The 17532-nt window shown below is 39.5% G+C and overlaps 1 protein-coding gene across 7 annotated transcripts in view; it reads right to left on the bottom strand.

The window, feature by feature from the left end:
- PSD3 (pleckstrin and Sec7 domain containing 3) overlaps positions 1–17532 on the bottom strand; it is a 507571-nt gene that overhangs the window by 11515 nt on the left and 478524 nt on the right. For all 7 annotated transcript variants that reach the window (XM_054700957.1, XM_037526196.2, XM_054700961.1 and 4 more), the window contains one exon: positions 12556–12699. In XM_054700957.1, the coding sequence (XP_054556932.1) occupies positions 12556–12699 (144 nt within the window). The remainder of the gene's footprint in view (positions 1–12555; positions 12700–17532) is intronic.

Below are 17532 nucleotides of genomic sequence, written 5' to 3'. Positions count from 1 at the left end.
TTACTGGGACAGAGGCCACAAAATCCCAGTAATGTGGCCTCTGCTTCGCTTTTTTACATTCTCTGAGTCTAGCTCTCACTAAAACCAACCAAATAGCCCTTCAAAATATTTTAGGACAACTCATCTTAATCTCAGAGCTATTCAGCAGGTGCTGGCTCTAGCCAGCCTGGGCTAGCCAGGTTCTTCTGGACTACAGACTCATCAAAATGTGCAAATGCTTATCCAGAAGATTTGGGGTCAAAAAAAGATCATCTCTGAGTAAAGAAAAAGAATTTTCTTTGATCTCTCCTCATAGTCTCCCCTTCAAGGGTGGAGACATCAGACTTCCTAACTGTGCAACCATGTGGTCTCTTGGGGAGAGCTGATTTGCTTTCTTGCTTTCAGAGAAGATGATTCCTATCTTTTTTTCCCCTACGATCAACAGTAAGATTAAATTTTAAGTTAAAGCTGGTATGTAAGAAAAAGCAAAGCATCAAGCAGGAAGTATATTTGTAAATCAATTTTACCTGTTTGGAGACTAAAAACTTTATGATCATCCTGTCAATAAGCTCTGGGGACACAGCTGGATCGGTGTTCCACAACTGTCATGCTTCCCATCAGAGCACTGAGTTTTGGTCCCGAGTGATAAGACTAAAGGCTCACAAGCCACTGCTGAGCAAACCCCTGTGCTTGTCCTTCCCATGTCCAGGATACCTGACCAGAGGGGTGCAGACCCCACGTAGCACAAACCCTACACAGCGCACGAGGGGCAGGCTTGTGCTTAAGAATGGAACACTCACTCTACTGAGGGAGAGAAGTAGTTTATGTCATACTTTTGAAATTTATAAAATAGACATTTTCTGAGTACCTCTTATGTTGCAAAGGAAGATAAATTTTTATTATTCACTTTGAATTTAAAAATAAAATGTTAACCACTGCCTGTGGAACATGGTGGTTCTTCATATGAATAGGAATGAGATCTCATTATTCTCACTTCAAGAGCAGCCTCAAAAGAGTACCTCTAGCTAAAGCATCCCGTAAAGAACTAAGGACTCATCACTGGTTATTTATATCTGAATTCCCATGCCTGATAATTCTTATGTATATTTCCATGCAGAATCACATTTACCCTCAGGTAAAAACTTCAGTATTAACCTAAGATTCAAAGTTCCCTGGATCAGAGACTAGAAGCTTCATCAATATTAATAGCAGAGGGATCTGCTGTTGACACAAAACATGTAAATAATGACAACACTGACATTTTACACCTTTGCTCTGACGATGATGTTCATAACCAGATGGTGAAAAGGGAAAGAAAAAAAATGGAATGTTTCAGTTAATGTAATTTTATGCCATAAAGTAATCACTGTGCAAGAATTAACATAGCTCCAGGGCAGGTTAAAAATGAGAAGGACGGGGCCTCCCTGGTGGCGCAGCGGTTGAGCGCTGGGTTGCGAAGCTGCCCGCGGCCTCTGCGGTGCCGGTTCAATCCCCGGCTGCTCCCCGGCCACCAGAGGAGGGTCCCACATGGCGCGCAGACCTCTCCTGCCTCCCGCTGCTCCCCTCAGCAGTGTACTTTGGTCCTTTTGCCTGCTCTGCTCCCCGCTCTGGCTCTGGTGAATTCTCTCACTTCTGACTGTACCCAGTGCATGTATAAACAAAACAAACAAATAAATAAATAAAACATGCCTCTATTAAAAAAAAAAATGAGAAGGACGTAAATTGTGCCTCTGCAGGAAGCACTGTGGTAGTGAAAAGAATAGTCTTGTGCCCAGGTGACCTGTGTGACATTGCCACTCACTAATATGTATGGCCTCCATTCACTCTCCCAAGTCCTTATTTAGTCTTTCTTATGTAGCCTTTCAGGTATGTGTCTTTCATTAAAAAGGGCAGAGAGAGAAAGTTTGAGAATAAGATGTGCCACAGGGACAATTTCTCGTGTTATTAGATGTTGTCTTTAATCTTTGCTGATTCACTCTCAGATCCGTTGTAAAAAAATTTCAGTTGTAGGCTCAGCTTCCTTCTTTAGGAGTTCTTCAATAGTGTGAATAGATTTCTATCAGCAAAACTGTATAATCTAAGTCCACTATCAGAAAATCAACTTGAGCTGGGATTTTAACAAATCTAGTGGCCAGTCTCTGCAGACAAGCATCCAAACACTCTTTTTGCAGCTCTGTCCATTCGGCAAATTCTTTTCCTTAATTTCTTGCTTAAGGCTTGTGATTTTCATGAAGATGTTTGTGTGACCCTGAGTCAAGGACAATTCAAATGCTTAAAGGCATCTTTTTTTTTTTTTTTTTACTCTAAAGTTCTTTCTTCACTGTGCAATCTTCTTACTACATTTTCTGAGTGTATTTTTTTTTTTATTAAGTTGGTTTTAATTACCTGCAAAAATATTTCTCTGATATACAGGAAAAAAAATCCCTTTTTACTAGCTGCACTGACTCTTAGGGAGAAAAACTACCTAAGGCCCAGCAGCTGTTGCTTAGGTTGAATGTTAATTGCCTGCTGAAAAAAGTCACAACTACTGATATTATTTGAAAAGAAATTTAATCACTTCCACGTAAAAATTAGCATGTATCTGACTGAGCAGTTTCTCTTCTCCAGAGCACTATATATCATTTTCTATTTCATTTAATACAACACTATCTCCTGATCTCTGGCAAGTGAATATGACAGTAGCAACCTAAATGAAAATAAAACCATGCTGGCAATTTTCCTCTCCATTTGCATTCAAGCCTCACTGCTCTAGCCATCAAAACCTGAATACATTTCCTCCTGACATTTTCCCTTCCTAGGTAGGCAGGGGAAAAGGCCATCTTAACCTGAAATGAGAAGAAACCCAATCATGTCATGTACATAGCACAATACTTTCTGCTCCCAGGTCTGTACACTGAAAAACAAGGCAACAAGCCAAAATAAATAAATAAATAAATAAAACAAGCAATTAAAACAAGAAGGAGCTTTTGAAAGTAACTGTTCAATTAAATACTGGGTCTGTCTCTCTTTTTCATTCTCTAGGAGGAGACTCTGCAGAGACTTTCTCTTGGACCTGCAGGCTCACCCACTTCTACCTGGTAACTGAAGAAAGCAATTATATTCAAAGCAGAGCTTTCCATGTGTTCTTATCTGACAGTAATGCAAGAACTTATATTTTTAAAAGAAAATCTTAAATTCTCTCCTCTATGCTACTCCCCCATCAGGCATTTCTGAAATACAGTAATACAGACATTTTCAGTTTGTAGTTTTTATCTGTGACTTTGTTCAAAAACCTAAAAGATGTGCAAATTCCATTCTTTCATTTCAGTCTCCCTTTTAGCTCTATTGCTTTTTGAATGAACTTTGTGACTTTAATTTAAAAAATGTTTTTAAAGCTATATCCCTAAAATCATAGAGTATTGTCAATAAATGCTACCTCAATAAAAATGTTGTAATTGAAAAGTAAAAGATGATTAAAATAAAGTTTATTTTTTGTATAATAATAGGTCAAAAGACAATATAGACAAAGACTAGGTTGGCAGAAAGAGTTTGAGAGTGATTTTGTCTATTCCATTGCTCCTATATCCTTCTCACCCCTCCTATGGCATCTGGCCTTTGCCCTGCCCATTGCACCTAAAGAGTGTTCCATGGTCCTCCAAGAGGCTGGAGTGGTGAGTGAATGGATCTTCTCTCCTCAGGGCTCACCTCACATCAGGACTGCCCCCTGTGGTGCTCTTACCTTTGCAGGTAATATTCCTGCTGAGAACTAATTTTTAAACTCCAGTTAGGTCTTTCATTCTTTACACTTTGTTTCTCTAGTTATCAAAGCCCTTTCTATAAGCCAGTATTCACTGGAATTTAGTTTTTAAAAATCTTTTAAAAAATTAACTTCAAAAAAAAATTTTTTTTTTTAAAAGATTTATTTATTTATTTATACAAGCACTGGGTACAGTCAGAAGCGCGGGAGTGTGAGAGAATTCACCAGAGGCAGAGCAGGGAACAGAACAGGCAGAGTGACGGAGAAATACACTGCTGAGGGGAGCAGTGGGTGCGGCAGGAGAGGTCTGTCGCGCCATGTGGGACCCTCCCAGGTGGCCGGGGATCGAACCGGCTCTGCAGAGGCTGCGGGTGGGTCAACTGCTGCGCCACCAGGGAGGCCCAACTTCAAAAATTCTTAATTAAACCCTCAAAACTCACTTAGAAAACAGTATACCTTTGTTTTTCAGGTGGAATATTTAAGAAATAAATTATCTAATTCCACCGCACCAATAATGCTACAAAGACCTTTCACCCCCAAGCTTTTGTGCTGGGGTTCTCTCCAGTTATGCCTGTACCCAAGAGCCCATCTAACAGCCTTATATGAAGATTTGGACAACAGCTAAGTATAAAATTACTGAAAAAAAATCTTTTTCTTTTAAAACATGAGTGTATTAATGAGATTAATTGTATTAGTGAGACGTCAAAATTTGCTGTTCAGCAAAATGTTTAAAAAAATTATCCTTGGAAATACAGGGTTATGAAGTTAAGTTTCTACTTATCCAAGATAAGTAATTTGAGCTAGAGAAACACTATTAACAGAATAAAAAACTAACTTTAATTCTTTCCTTCTGGAAGTTACATCTAAAGCAAAATTTATGTTTGTTATGACAACACTTTTACACAGGTCATGCTCTTTAATCTTTTGGTTTGTATTTTGTTTATGCCTCTAATTAGATTGAATTCCCTAAAGTCACACAAGGAAGCCCTCACAAGCACATTCTAGGAGAGCGCCACTGCAACTTGTATGTATGTCACAGTCTCACAGCTGCAAAAAAGGCAGTCCTAGTCATAAGGTGCCAGGGTTGGTCTTTCCAGGAAGTTTTAAAGTAGGATTTGAGGGTGGCCTTAATCTCTTATGACATTTGGCCCCAGGATTTATTAATTGCTTTTGAGCGTAATGCAGTTTTACACCTTCATTATTCCCACTCCCAATGTTCCTTTAGACGGGCGGTCATTGTAAAGCATCCTTCAACCCTTGGAAGAACACAGAGCAACCAGACCCTGTTAAGTCCCTCATTCCTGCCAGGTGTCAGACCCTTCTGGGAAGCATGAGGGAATGGCCCACTTTCCAGGGGTAAACCTTCCAGGGTTTTCCAAGTAGGTGAGAACTACCTAGGAGCAAGATACATGGAAAAAACACAATGCTAATCCTTGGGAGGGAAAGGTGAACCAGAAGATGGGGAATGGAGCATTGAAGTGAAATGGAAAGACCAGTCATGATTTACTTATTTCACAATTACGGCAAAGGCCAGATGTGCTCATAGTAGAAACCTACAATGAGAGGACACTGCATACATTATATCATGTATAGGATAGTGCTGGCCTAGATCCCCTGACATCCCCAAGTAAAAATATATTTTGTGTTTAACACCCTTAGGGATATTCCTGAGAGTGAGTTAATCTAACCAAGTAACTGGTTAAGGTACAAGTAAATGTGTCATTTTCCTCAAAAAGATAGAGCTGGAAGAGACCCAATTTGGTCTCATTTATATAGCTAGAAAAACAGAGACCCAGAAAAGATAACTAGGTGGCAAACACATTAAGGCTAACATGGCCTCCTAATTCCAGTCTAGTCTTTTTTTCCTAATTTTACTATTGTATCATTGTATTCTTTCTCCTGCAGTCAGTACCTTAACTCAAAGCAGTGACCTTTATCAAAGCAGACATTTCAGGCATTAGGAAGAAGTCAGGGATAGGGAGTGATTTCAAGTCACATAAATTAGCTGTTTATTCTGCCTTTTCCAGTACGGTCCTAGCTCTTTTCAACCATCTATTTAAAAAATGGTTCAAAAGATCCTATTGCTAAGCTTCTCTTCCTTTAAAAAGCACACGTCATCAGTTATAATACAAACCTCTCAGCCCTCTTTCATCATGTCATACAAAATGCATTTTCAAATGGCAATGAAAGAATTATGTCTCATTAATCGGACAACTGCTGATCTTAACTTTCACTCATAATTATAACACTTTGTATCCTACTGAAAAAAAAAAAAAAAAGAAAATTCTTAAATTCCCCCAAGGATTCAATTAGGCTGTAAATCTTAGCTTCTCAGATGCCAACATATAATGACTTTCGTGATGATTTTGGTAAGGGAGATGACATTGAATTCTGGGTTAGACTTGATTCTGAGACTTGCTACACTAAGACTCAGACCTGTTATGAACCCTCTTTAAGTTAATGGGATTTCTCCCTTGCTTTCACTGAGAAGAAAAAGGGTAATAACTGCTATCTTTGCACTTTTATGATCACGGCCACTTATAACTTAATAGCTAGATCATTTTGTTTCAGAAGGTGGGTTTGCTTTGTGACAGCTGGCACTATATTGAGCTGTGCCTTTGCACTGCTTCTGTGGGAGGAAAAGTGGTCCATAATGTGAAAATTACTTATCGCAGGTTGACCAAAAAAACCCAAAACAGTCTGAAGAAACAGGGCTAAGATCACAACCAGAGAATTTGTTCAAAAAGTGAAAGACCCAATCACCCACCTACCCACCTTACCATGCAAAGAACAATCCAACAATACAACTGGGGGCTTACAAGTAGAAATTTATATTATGAGCACTACTAGATAGGACCTTGTTTTGAGTTTCCCTAATGATGCTACATGCAGAATGTGCTCTTATTCTCAAATATATCAATTTCAGAAGGAATCGTGCCACCTTTTATACCACCAAAAATTAGAAATTCAGAAGATGCTTCATGACTCAAGAATGTCCCAGATTTTTAGATTTAAAATATCTGTCCCAAGACATATATATGTCTTGTTATAGTGGACATTTGTTGTTTCTAAAATTGAGTTTCCTATCCATGTGGCTGGTGTGAGTCCTTACTGTCCTGAGCCATAAGCAAATGCTACTCCAGGTCATGATTTGGGAGTGGGCACTCAGCTGAATTGCAGCCCATCTAGTTAAGGGGACTTTATTCTGCATCTGGGCTGTGTCAGCAGGGAAGTGGACTTTCTTTCCTGATGGATTAGAACCTGAAAGCATATATACCTGGAAGCACCTGTCTTCTAACCATGAAATGGACAGTTGACACCAAAGCCCATGTTCAAAGATCTAAGACACAAAGTACAAACAACCACTGCAGTCTCTATGAAGAGAGACTGCAAATTCAAATGCCTTCAATGGCCAGGCCAGCAACTCAAACATGGAAACCTAGCAGGTATGACTAGAAAGTGGTGGGGAGGAGCCAGCTTGTCTTTCTCAAAGGCATTCAAATTGCAATGAAAGGAAACAACAGCATTGTGATGGCCAAAGTGTGCTGGCCAATACTGTCCCTGACATTGGCCACCAGGTTTTCACTTGGCTCTACAATGCACCTTGGGAGGCTCTATCAACTTGACCCTCAGTAATTCCTGGTCAGTAAATCCCTTACAGCCCAGTTACCCTTTAATAGCTTGGGCTGCTAAGCTATTTCCCTTTCCTTATTCAGATCTAAGGACTAAGTACTTGAGCCACTGGAATATCATAACTGTTACATGAAAAACATTAAAACATTAAAAGTATCTTTTAATTAGACTAATCAATACAAAGTAAAAATCAAAATCAACAAGCAACTATAAACCAGAGACACACGGGGGGGGGGGGGGGGGGGGGGAGGTAGGGAGCAGCGGGGAAAGGAAGGACTGGAGTCAAAATAAGGGGGGAAGTGCAATTGTATGGGGAATATAACCAAAATGAAAATGAAAGTGCAAAGATGAAAAAAGATGTAAGAATTATATAAAATAAAATATTTAAATAAAAAAAGTATCTTTTAATTGCTATTGTTTTTAAAGCTAAAGAAACACAAAACCAGATTTCTGGGGCCATCAATAGTGCTATCAAAGGAATTTATTTAATGGGGCTGTTTCTGCAAGGGCCCAGGAGTTTCCTGGCACAGACCAACATACTATGCTGTGACTGGCTGGATTTATGGATTTTCATATCTGGTATGAAACATCTATCGCCACATTTTGATGAATTTCCAAATGCACCACATGCATGGAGAGCAATTCAAACATTTTTAAGTGAAATGGAAACTGAATGGAGAAGGGATAAGTTACTTTATAAGGAAGTGAAGCTATTTCTGATATTTATTTCATGAAATTGGAAAATGATGGTGAGCCTTTTAATGTGGACTCCTGATGTCTAACAATTCTTTCAAAGGTGAGATTAGATTCCAAGGAAGTCTTATAAAAAAGTAACAGCCATAGCTTGGGGGCACCAATTCAATCAAAAACAAAACAGCTCTCCTTTCCCCCTAATTAATGATCAACAAAGGGAGAGGCATGAATTTTGTCAATTATAGCTTATTGTGAATGAAGTTTGGCTGTTTTAAGTAAAAGTGACTCTTACAGACTAAGTTTAAGATAGATGGATGCCTCCTTGTTCGCCTTAAAATTTTTTGTAGATTTAAAACAACAAACAAACAAGACCCTGACTACTTACTGTACAGAGTTTCTAATTATTTACTTTCATCAGGGCTTGGAGAATTTCTAAGGCACAGAAAGAGATATGAATTTAGCCCAATGTTTATGATCAAAGCAACTTGGATATAAACAACAGAGATGCATAAAGTTAGGAACAGCCCTTGGTGTTATTATTACATCTTAATATTTTAACAGAGTGAAAACATTTTTCCTTACAAAGACTGTGATAAGAAATCTCTGAAACTTCCTACAGGAAAGGGTGAGAAAGCTAATTCCTGCCTCTAAGTCTTCCTTGGTGACAAGGACTCAGGCGAGATCAAAGTCTCCTTTCCTGTCACTGCCCATATGAGGTTTACAGGGAATTGCTGAGAGTGCAGGCCATTCTCACCTGTCCACCAGATTTGTTTTAAGGGGAATGATTAAGCTTCCTCTGAGAACTACTTCCTCTGATGCTGTCTTTTATACACAATAATAAAATTCTATTCAGTCACTCAAAGATATATATTAAGCATACATTTGAGGTTCTAGAAACCAGGATAGGGCCATGAACAAAATACACAAGGACTGAGCAGTTGGCTTAGGGAATGGTGCTTATAAAGTAAGTACTTAATACTATGCAAAGACCACCATGAGCACACACAGAGGCAATTCTGGTGGCTGAAATAATAGCAAAGTGGACCCTACAAGATATACTACTTCAGTTTTAAGTTAGTGAAAAATAATGATTCATTTTTAAAGAAGGATTATTTTTACAAATCCTTTCTTAGATGATCTCTATAAAGTGAGGGACTCTCCTACCTCCCTGGTAGACACAGGTTAATGCAGCCTGACAGACAATCCAGCATACTTGGCATATTAGCATTTGAGTATGAATTTAATGAGTCAGGGTCCTGGAATCTTCAGGCTACTTGAGCTGACAATTTGATGAAAGCAAGACTTAATCCCCACAAAGCATGCTCTAAGATCCTGACAGGAAATGAAAATACTGGCTCTTGCTGGGTTGCATTTTCAGAAAAAGGCACCACAGAAGATCCAAAGACAGGGAGTCCTTCTAACAGTGCAATCTTTATGGTCTTGCAAACACGCGCCCCCCCCTCCCCCCCCCCACACACATCCTAGGTGTGGGCTGTCAGCCTCCAGAGTCAAGGGCTCAAAGCAAGGCGTGAGTGCTGGAAGCAGAGGACTGAGGTGTTGGGAAATTTAATTAGCATGTGTGAAACAAAATGGGTCTGTGGCTGAAAGTCACTCTGGAAGTGTGAAGAAATTTGATTGATTTTTGAGAACTTCCATTTCCCAGGAATGAACAAGCCTGGGGAAAGAGGAGCTGCTTAGATTTTTGTTGTTGCTGTTTGTTATTGTAAAAGTATTTTTTTCGAGTCTTTTGCTGGTAAGGCTTCTATAGGTCTTGCTTATAAACTGTATCTTCACTAAAATAAGGATTTCTCTTCATCTGTCCAGAGCAAGGGCTTGCATGACCTTAACCAATACATGGACCTACCATGGATCCAATGTCACGCTTTGTAACAGGAATTTTATAGCTCAGGAAGAGACTTTTTTGCTTCCATAAAAACCTGTCCAGTTCAACAAACAAATGTAGAATATACACCAGAAATGAATTTTAGGTAGCTGCACTCCAAGGGCTCATAGTTTTAGATAGGGGGAAATGCTATGGGATCCACTATCGCCACAAAGGCATACTGAAATAACTTCAACATCAAGTGAACTATGGTCAGGATTGTAACAGATTAATCTCAGCTAGTTACTATTTACAATAGCCAAGATATGGAAACAGTCTAAAATGTCCAGAACAGATAAATGGATCAAGAAGATGTGTTAATATACCCCATGGAATACTACAAAGCTATCAAAAAAGACAAAGTCACGCCATTTTTGGCAACATGGATGGAACTGGGATTATTTTAAGTGAAGGAAGCCAGAAGGAGAAAGATAAATACAAGATGGTTTTGTTAGGGGGAAAAGGCAGTCCCAAAGCAAATTCCATACAGGCTTTGTGGACTCCACCCCCACCCCAGGTCAAAGCCAAAGACACTGGGAACTCCAAATCCCATCACCACCAAAGGGAAGGTGGCTGGGACCTGAGGGTGGGGTTAAGCAGCCAGGTGGATACAAAAGGCAGACACGTGGGCTTTGGGGGCTCTCTCCATTTTGGGGCCCTCGGCCAGCTCGCGGCGTCCGTCTAGCTCTGAGAGTGACTTTGGGGTTTCCAGGTCGTCGGATCGGGTAGGACGCATTAAAGACTTTATTTCCCTATTTTCTCCCTGAGTTGTACATTTTCCTTATTTCTTTTTCTCTTGTAAATAAACCTTTTATTAACCCTTTTGCGTGTGTCTGTAGTAGAGTATTCATAAGTCCCTTTAAAGCGCGCGGGTGAGGACCCACAGCCAGGAACCCGTTTAATATCGGGGTTGCTCTATAACAGTTTCACTTATATGTGGAAACTAGAGAAACAAAAGATCAGACAAAAACAACTTTAAGACTGACCCTTGAAAACAGATCATAGACCTGAGACACCTAGGAGGGGAGGGGTGGAAGAGGGGAGAGTAAAGGACAGGGGAGTAGTAGAAGCTAGTGGACGACTGTGGGCACTCTGGTGGTGGGAAAACTATGGTGACTGTATCTGAGGGGAGAAATCCTATACTGTGAAAAAATAAGCAAGGATGTTTAAAAAAAAAAAAACAATAATCTCAGCTAGTAGGTTTCGAGCAGAATTTCATAAGAGGAATTTGGTTGCACTTGAAAGATGAACCGCATTTTCAAAATGAAGATGCGGGAAGAGCATCTGGGGCAAAAGGGAGTAAATGAACAAAGGCATAAAAGTGTGTTTGGAGAGAGTGGGCAGAAACATGACTAAACTGTGGAGGCTGCTTTGAAAAGACCAATGTTGTGGAAAGACAGAAGGACCCTAAATCCTCTCAGATTAAGGACTGGGACTATATCTAGAAGAAAAATTTGGGGGGAGATGGAGAAAATCAAGGGCAGCTGTTGAGCAGATGAAAGCCATAATTTATGTTAAGCCACAGAAAAAGAACTGTCAGGAGTACATGGAAGAGACTGGAGACAGATAGAAGGCAGCCCCAAGTGTCCAGGCGAGGGGTGGAACCCAGGATGTGAGCAGAGAAAGGATCAAAGCAGTGGCTATAGGAGGAGGGGATGGTGAGGGGGCACTGCAGAGGCAGGTGCAGGCTGCGGCTCCTGATTAGATCTTGGGGGTTGGCAGGGGCCAGAGGCAGGTGCTCAGGTGAGTCTAAATTTCAGGCCCAGGGAAGAAACCAGGTGGTGAGAAGGGAGTGAAGGAGAGGAGTGCTGGAGAGGAAAGTAGACTAGAGCTACACTGAAAAAGAACAAAGATGGAAGACGGCACACCCAGGGCGGTGGTGGAGGGGGGGAGGTGGGGGGTGGATATGAAAAATTCAATGTAATGATTTTTCATTCTTGGACCACATGCTACTGACTTAAAAAAAAAATAAAAGACATTTTAAATCTTAAGGTGGCAGTTGAAGAGGGAGAGTCAGGAATCCGCATAAATTATACTGACACCATCTAGTTGTGGAGAAAATGGAGCCAGAGTAACATTTGTACATATCCTGATTTCAACTTCCTTTAAAATTTCTACCTTCCAAGGTTTATGGCTCCTCCCCATGCTTTCTAACGCCCACACTCACTCTAGGCTATGCATGCACCTCCACTTAATTTCTCGACCCCTTTCTGGAAGGCAGTGAGTGGTGCGAGGCGGAGTGCCTACCCGGGGGATGGGAAGGGACAGCTGGTGCTCATGTGGCCTTGGCTCGGTCCCTTCGCTGAACTTTATTCAGTTAAACTCCGCCGGAAGAGACGTGGACACAGAGAAAGCAGCTGCCCACCCCGGCGTGTTCATCTATTGTGGCCGCCACCTTTTGTCACAGCAGCAGGCACACGCCACCCCAACCAGGCTTTTAAGTGTATTAACTGATAGTTTTGATGTTTGTTTGAGGGAGGTTATAATAGATTCATGGGGTACCGAGGTGACCTAAATAATGCCTGGAGTTCCAGGTTAGAGCTGGGGGCAAGGTACTGTAACTGCAAAAAACTTTTTTTGCCTTATGGGAAAAAATACATAAAATAACAGCTTATAACATTTAGGTTCATACCTCAAACTCCAGGTAGTGATCTTTCAGTTTGTATTCGTCTATCTCCTTGGCTTTCACTTTTTTGTCTGGGGGGTAAGAGCGATGCTCAGCCAGCTCGGTGGTAATCTGCTTCAGCTTGCTTTCGTGAGACTTCAGCTGTTCCTCCTGTAGAAAATTATAAAGTCATTTAGCATCCAGGAAATAAATCAATAAAAACTGTAGAGCACTTTAAAAAATCCCTTATGATGGATGATTTTAATTCATCAAAGCAGCCCAAGGTCCCTCTGCTGCCGCCTCTTAACCAACTTTCTCAGGCCAAGGTCACATGGCATTTGCAAAATAGCAACCATGGTGCCTTCCTAACCAGGCCCGTTGTCACACAACTATATGCTTTCAGAGCCTTCCCAGAGTCAATGGTCGAGTTGAGACACCTAAGCCGAGGTGTCACCTGGCTTCTCCATTTCATGTCCAGTCAGCAGTGCTGCTAAATTTCCCAACCTGTCACAATGAATGAAGAGTTGATCTGCATATTATTTTCCATTTTGGGGCAAGCAATGTCACTAAGAAAGGATTCTCTGAAAGCTATCAGATGATATCTCAAAAAAATGCAGCAACCAACGCTTTTTCCCTTCAGATTTGTAGAGGTTTGGATTTCCTTCAGCGTTATTGACCCAGAGTAGTTAATCTAGCTAATTAATTAAAACAGACCTAAAGAGTGATTATTGCCTGTAGAGTGTGGCTACAGGCAATGCACATCAATGCAACATGGATGATCCTGTGTCAAAGTCTTTCCACTCTAGGGCACCATTTATATCACCTAAAGAGAGACTATGGAACCCTCTGGCAGTATCTTAAAAATGAAACAAAGAGATTGGCATTCTTTCAAGTTCCTCAAATTGTATAGTGCTTTGCTTACTATTCCACCTTCACATATACATTATTCTTGTGAGTGTAAATGTCATGTATATAAGTAAATGAATGAAAGTAAATGAAGAGGAACCAATAAAACTAGATAGAAAAATACATTTTGTATAATATTAACATTGGTTCAAATTATAAAAACTACTGAAGAGGGTAATAATTAAAAAGACTACCAAGAAGTGAATAACTGTGGACATCAGGTTAAGATTAATACAATCAGATTTTCAGAAATTATAACAGTCATATGTAATATATTAGGAGTTTGTTATAATGCACATCTTAAAAGCCAAACAAGAGGGGAAATCCAAGTCTCATGCCATCAAAATAGAAGAGAACAATGGAAAATTTAAAAAAATTTTCTCAGAGTACATGAGAGGAAAAGTAAATTAGAGGCAGCAGGAAGTAGGGTGAATGAAAGATAACGAGATTCATTTTAAAACACTAACTAAAACAAAACAAAACTTAGAGAAGACCCAGAAACCTACAGGGAAAAAACATACCTACTGAGAAATAAGAAAGGGGTCTACACTACTCCAAGCCTGTCATTTGTACAGCCATAAAACTGAAAGTAAATGGTAACTTTTATTTACAACTTCCTCATCTTTCTAGTTCTTTCTCTGAGGACATTATAGACTATGTTATGGACTGAATACTTGTGTCTCTTCAAAATTCATATGTTGAAGCCTAATGTGGTTATAGTTGAAAATGGGACCTCTAAACAAGAAATTAGGTTAAAGGAAGTCATAGGGCAGAATCCTGATTCCAACAAGATTAGTGTCCTTATAAGAAAAAACTCAAAAGCTCTTTCTGTACCCACACACTGAAGAAAGGCCATGTGAGGACACAGCAAAAAAGGGGGCCATCAGTAACCAAGGGCAGCCTCACCACATCCTAATCCTGCTAGCTCCTTGATCTGTGACTTCCAGTCTTTTGAACTGTGAGAAAAAAAATTCTGTCCTTTAAGCTATCCAGGCTGTGGTATTTTGTTTTGGCAGTTAGCTTTTTTCCTTCAAAGTAATTTTCCTTTGTGTATTTACTGCATATAAATTAATTAGAATTTCTGACAAAAGATTTTGAGAATAGATCACACTGAGAAATAAAAACATGATTTATTTTTCTTTGTTTAATGTCACATAGACAGAAAGCCATACTGCATGATACATAAAAAACACTCGTGTATAAAGTACCCAATTTAATAAGTGGATGAGTATAAAAATAAGTTGAGACTCCTTTTTATCTACTGCATTTCTACTCGCCTCGTTTCTCTTCCATGCCATTCCTATACAAATGTGTGTATCCATGAAAATAGAGAATATGTTATGTAAGATTTTACACTTTCCAGGATACCTTTTGTAACTCACTTTTTCATTCAACACGTTAAGATTTATTCACATAATATGCCCTGCTTCCTTCTTTTTAACCTTGCACAGTATTCACTATCAGATATGCTGCAATTTCACTGAAGGATATTCAGGTTTTTTTCAGGTTTCTTGTTTTGAGGGTTTTATTTGTTGGGGGGGGGAATGTTATAAAAGATGTTACATTGAACGCGCCTATACATTGCCTAGCAAATACAATCAAGAATTTTCTGATAGCATAATCACCAAGAGGTGGAATTTCTGGCTTTTAGAATATGCACATTTTTAGATGACACTAAAATGTTTTCCAAAGTATTTCCACCAGTCTACATTTCCATAGCAGGCTTGAAAGTTCCCATTGTTCTACATCCTTGCCAAAATTTGATATGCTACACTTGAAAGTTTTTGCTAATTTCCTGGGTATGAAATGCTAAGTCACTGTAATTGAATTTACAATTCTCTGATTACAAGTGAGGATGAACATTTTTCCTATGTTTGCTGGGTCTCCTCTTTTGTGAACTGTTTTGTGAAATATTGAACCCATTTTTGTATTTGGTTGCTTGATTTTATAAATAGATTTGCAGTAGTATAGTTATTTATAGTATATTGTAAGAAGATGGTTTTTTTTTTTTTGTGAATAAAATGGCTAGAACCCAAATACTTTATTTCAAGTAAGGTTTTAGACAATTTGGGAAAAGAATACAAAATTCTCTGTAGTATTTGAATTGGGCTATGTGTAAATATTTAAAAAATTTTAGATTTAGACTTCTGAATCTTGAATATTCAAATGTTTTTCTTGTTGAATAAATTATAATTTCTACTTAATTTAATGAGGAATATAGGCCAGAACAACAATATGCACAGCACATTATATTTGTAACTGGCCATTACCGGGGTTTATTCCCTGTTATTAAGTTATGATTTATAAGTCTGATTACTTCTACAGTTGCATAAAGGGTTAGTCATTTAGGTTATATTTTTATGTTAAAAGAAATGTTGAAATTCAATGTGCACTGCTTTACTCCTACTTCACTGCCTTCATGAACCAAGAGTCAAAAAGGTGATCTCAAAATAAAAGCATTTAAAAATAACATTTCTTAAATCTGTGTATTTTGACCAATGAATAAAAATACCAAGTGCTCTATGGCAGATAGGTAGAGCATGCAAATGATTCCAGTGATCGACTCTCACAGCTCATGAGATACACAGACTGTTCCTGACAAAAACTGGTAAAAATGGAGGAGGGAGGCAGCAGGTATGAAGACATGGCACTGCCAGACTCAGGAAGACTATTTATAAGATGGTAAAGAAAGACAAAGAAGGACTCTTGGTTTTCTCCCTTTTTTCTTTGCTTTATAATGCAGTAGGGAGCACATATACTCTTCTAATGAGGCAATACTAGCAAGGGATTTCAGGAAAGGCAGGGAGCAGAGGTAGGGGCTGCAAGTACTCACTGATGCTGTTTTGGGTTAGGAAGTGATTACTTCAGGACTAGCAAAATGGTTGTGGTTCTATATCAATAGATGTAATTTGGTAAAACTATGATAATATTGATATAACAATGAAATTTTATCTAAAGGACAAGTTTTAGATGATATCACTTATGACTTACTTTTTTCCTACTTACATAGTACTTTGACTTTATAGGCAATTTCACCTTTTCCTTTAAAACATCAAACACTAATTGCATCTCTCTGAAGAAAGTATTTCTTAACTGGTTGGGGCACTGGTGACAGACAACCTGGTTGTTTAAGATCTCATGGCAGGTTAAAGGATGAGGTAGAGAGACCTCTGTTCTGATGCTGAGTTCCAAGTTCTTGCTCAAGGACACAGGGGTAGGGACAGTGGAGCAGTGGTCCCATTCTCTCGACTTCCAGTCATGAACTCACCTAGAACAACCTCTTAAAATCAAAGGGCTGCTGGAAACACAGGCTTCGGAAATTCTATTTCTTAATGTAATCTGCGCTGACCTCAGATTTCAAAGCTCTTCATAAACTGTATCGGTCCTTATGTTCTTTCTCTCACCTGGCTTCCAAACATGGGGGATGTACTCACGGCCTTGCTCCAAACTCCACTCAAAGCCAGTGTGACTCCAGTGTTCACGGGCTCTTCCTCTCCTCACTGTGATAGTAGTGCCTAGATATCTAAATGACATGCTTACTACAAAGTATACTCTGACTTGTATGTGAATTTTTATCCACTTTACTGATTTTATAATCAGTAAATGATTATATACAATGAATTTTTTTTTTAAGATTTATTTATTTTTATACAAGAGGTAGGGTACAGGCCAGAGGCGTGAGAGGGTAAGAGGATTCACCAGAGATACAGAGCGGGGAGCAGAACAGGCAGACTGACTGAAATACACAGCTGAGGGTAGCAGCGGGCAAGACAGGAGAGGTCTGCCACGCCATGTGGGAATTTCCCTGGCTGGTCGGGAATCGAACCCGCGCTGCAGAGGCTGTGGACAGCTTTGCAGCACTGCGCTCAACCTGCTGCACCACCGGGGAAGCCCTATACAATAAAATTTGAAGGCAAAGAAAAGCCCTTTTCATCTTCTCTCAAATCCTCCAGGGTCTAGTACAGCACTGAGCAGAGAAGACAGTATGTGGCATAGTTTTTGGCTTGTCTATATTACCTGCCTAGCACTAGCACATACCTTAAGCTCTCATTAGTTGAGAGTCAGACCAGTGTCTTTGCTATTTTTATAATGCCCATA

The sequence above is a fragment of the Talpa occidentalis genome, unplaced genomic scaffold (assembly GCF_014898055.3).
Source record: "Talpa occidentalis isolate TD23 unplaced genomic scaffold, MPIMG_talOcc4v2.1 talOcc4.4, whole genome shotgun sequence".
NCBI classification, from domain to species: Eukaryota; Metazoa; Chordata; class Mammalia; order Eulipotyphla; family Talpidae; genus Talpa; species Talpa occidentalis.
Note: the sequence above shows the minus strand (reverse complement) of the source record. Positions and strands in the feature narration are given on the sequence as shown.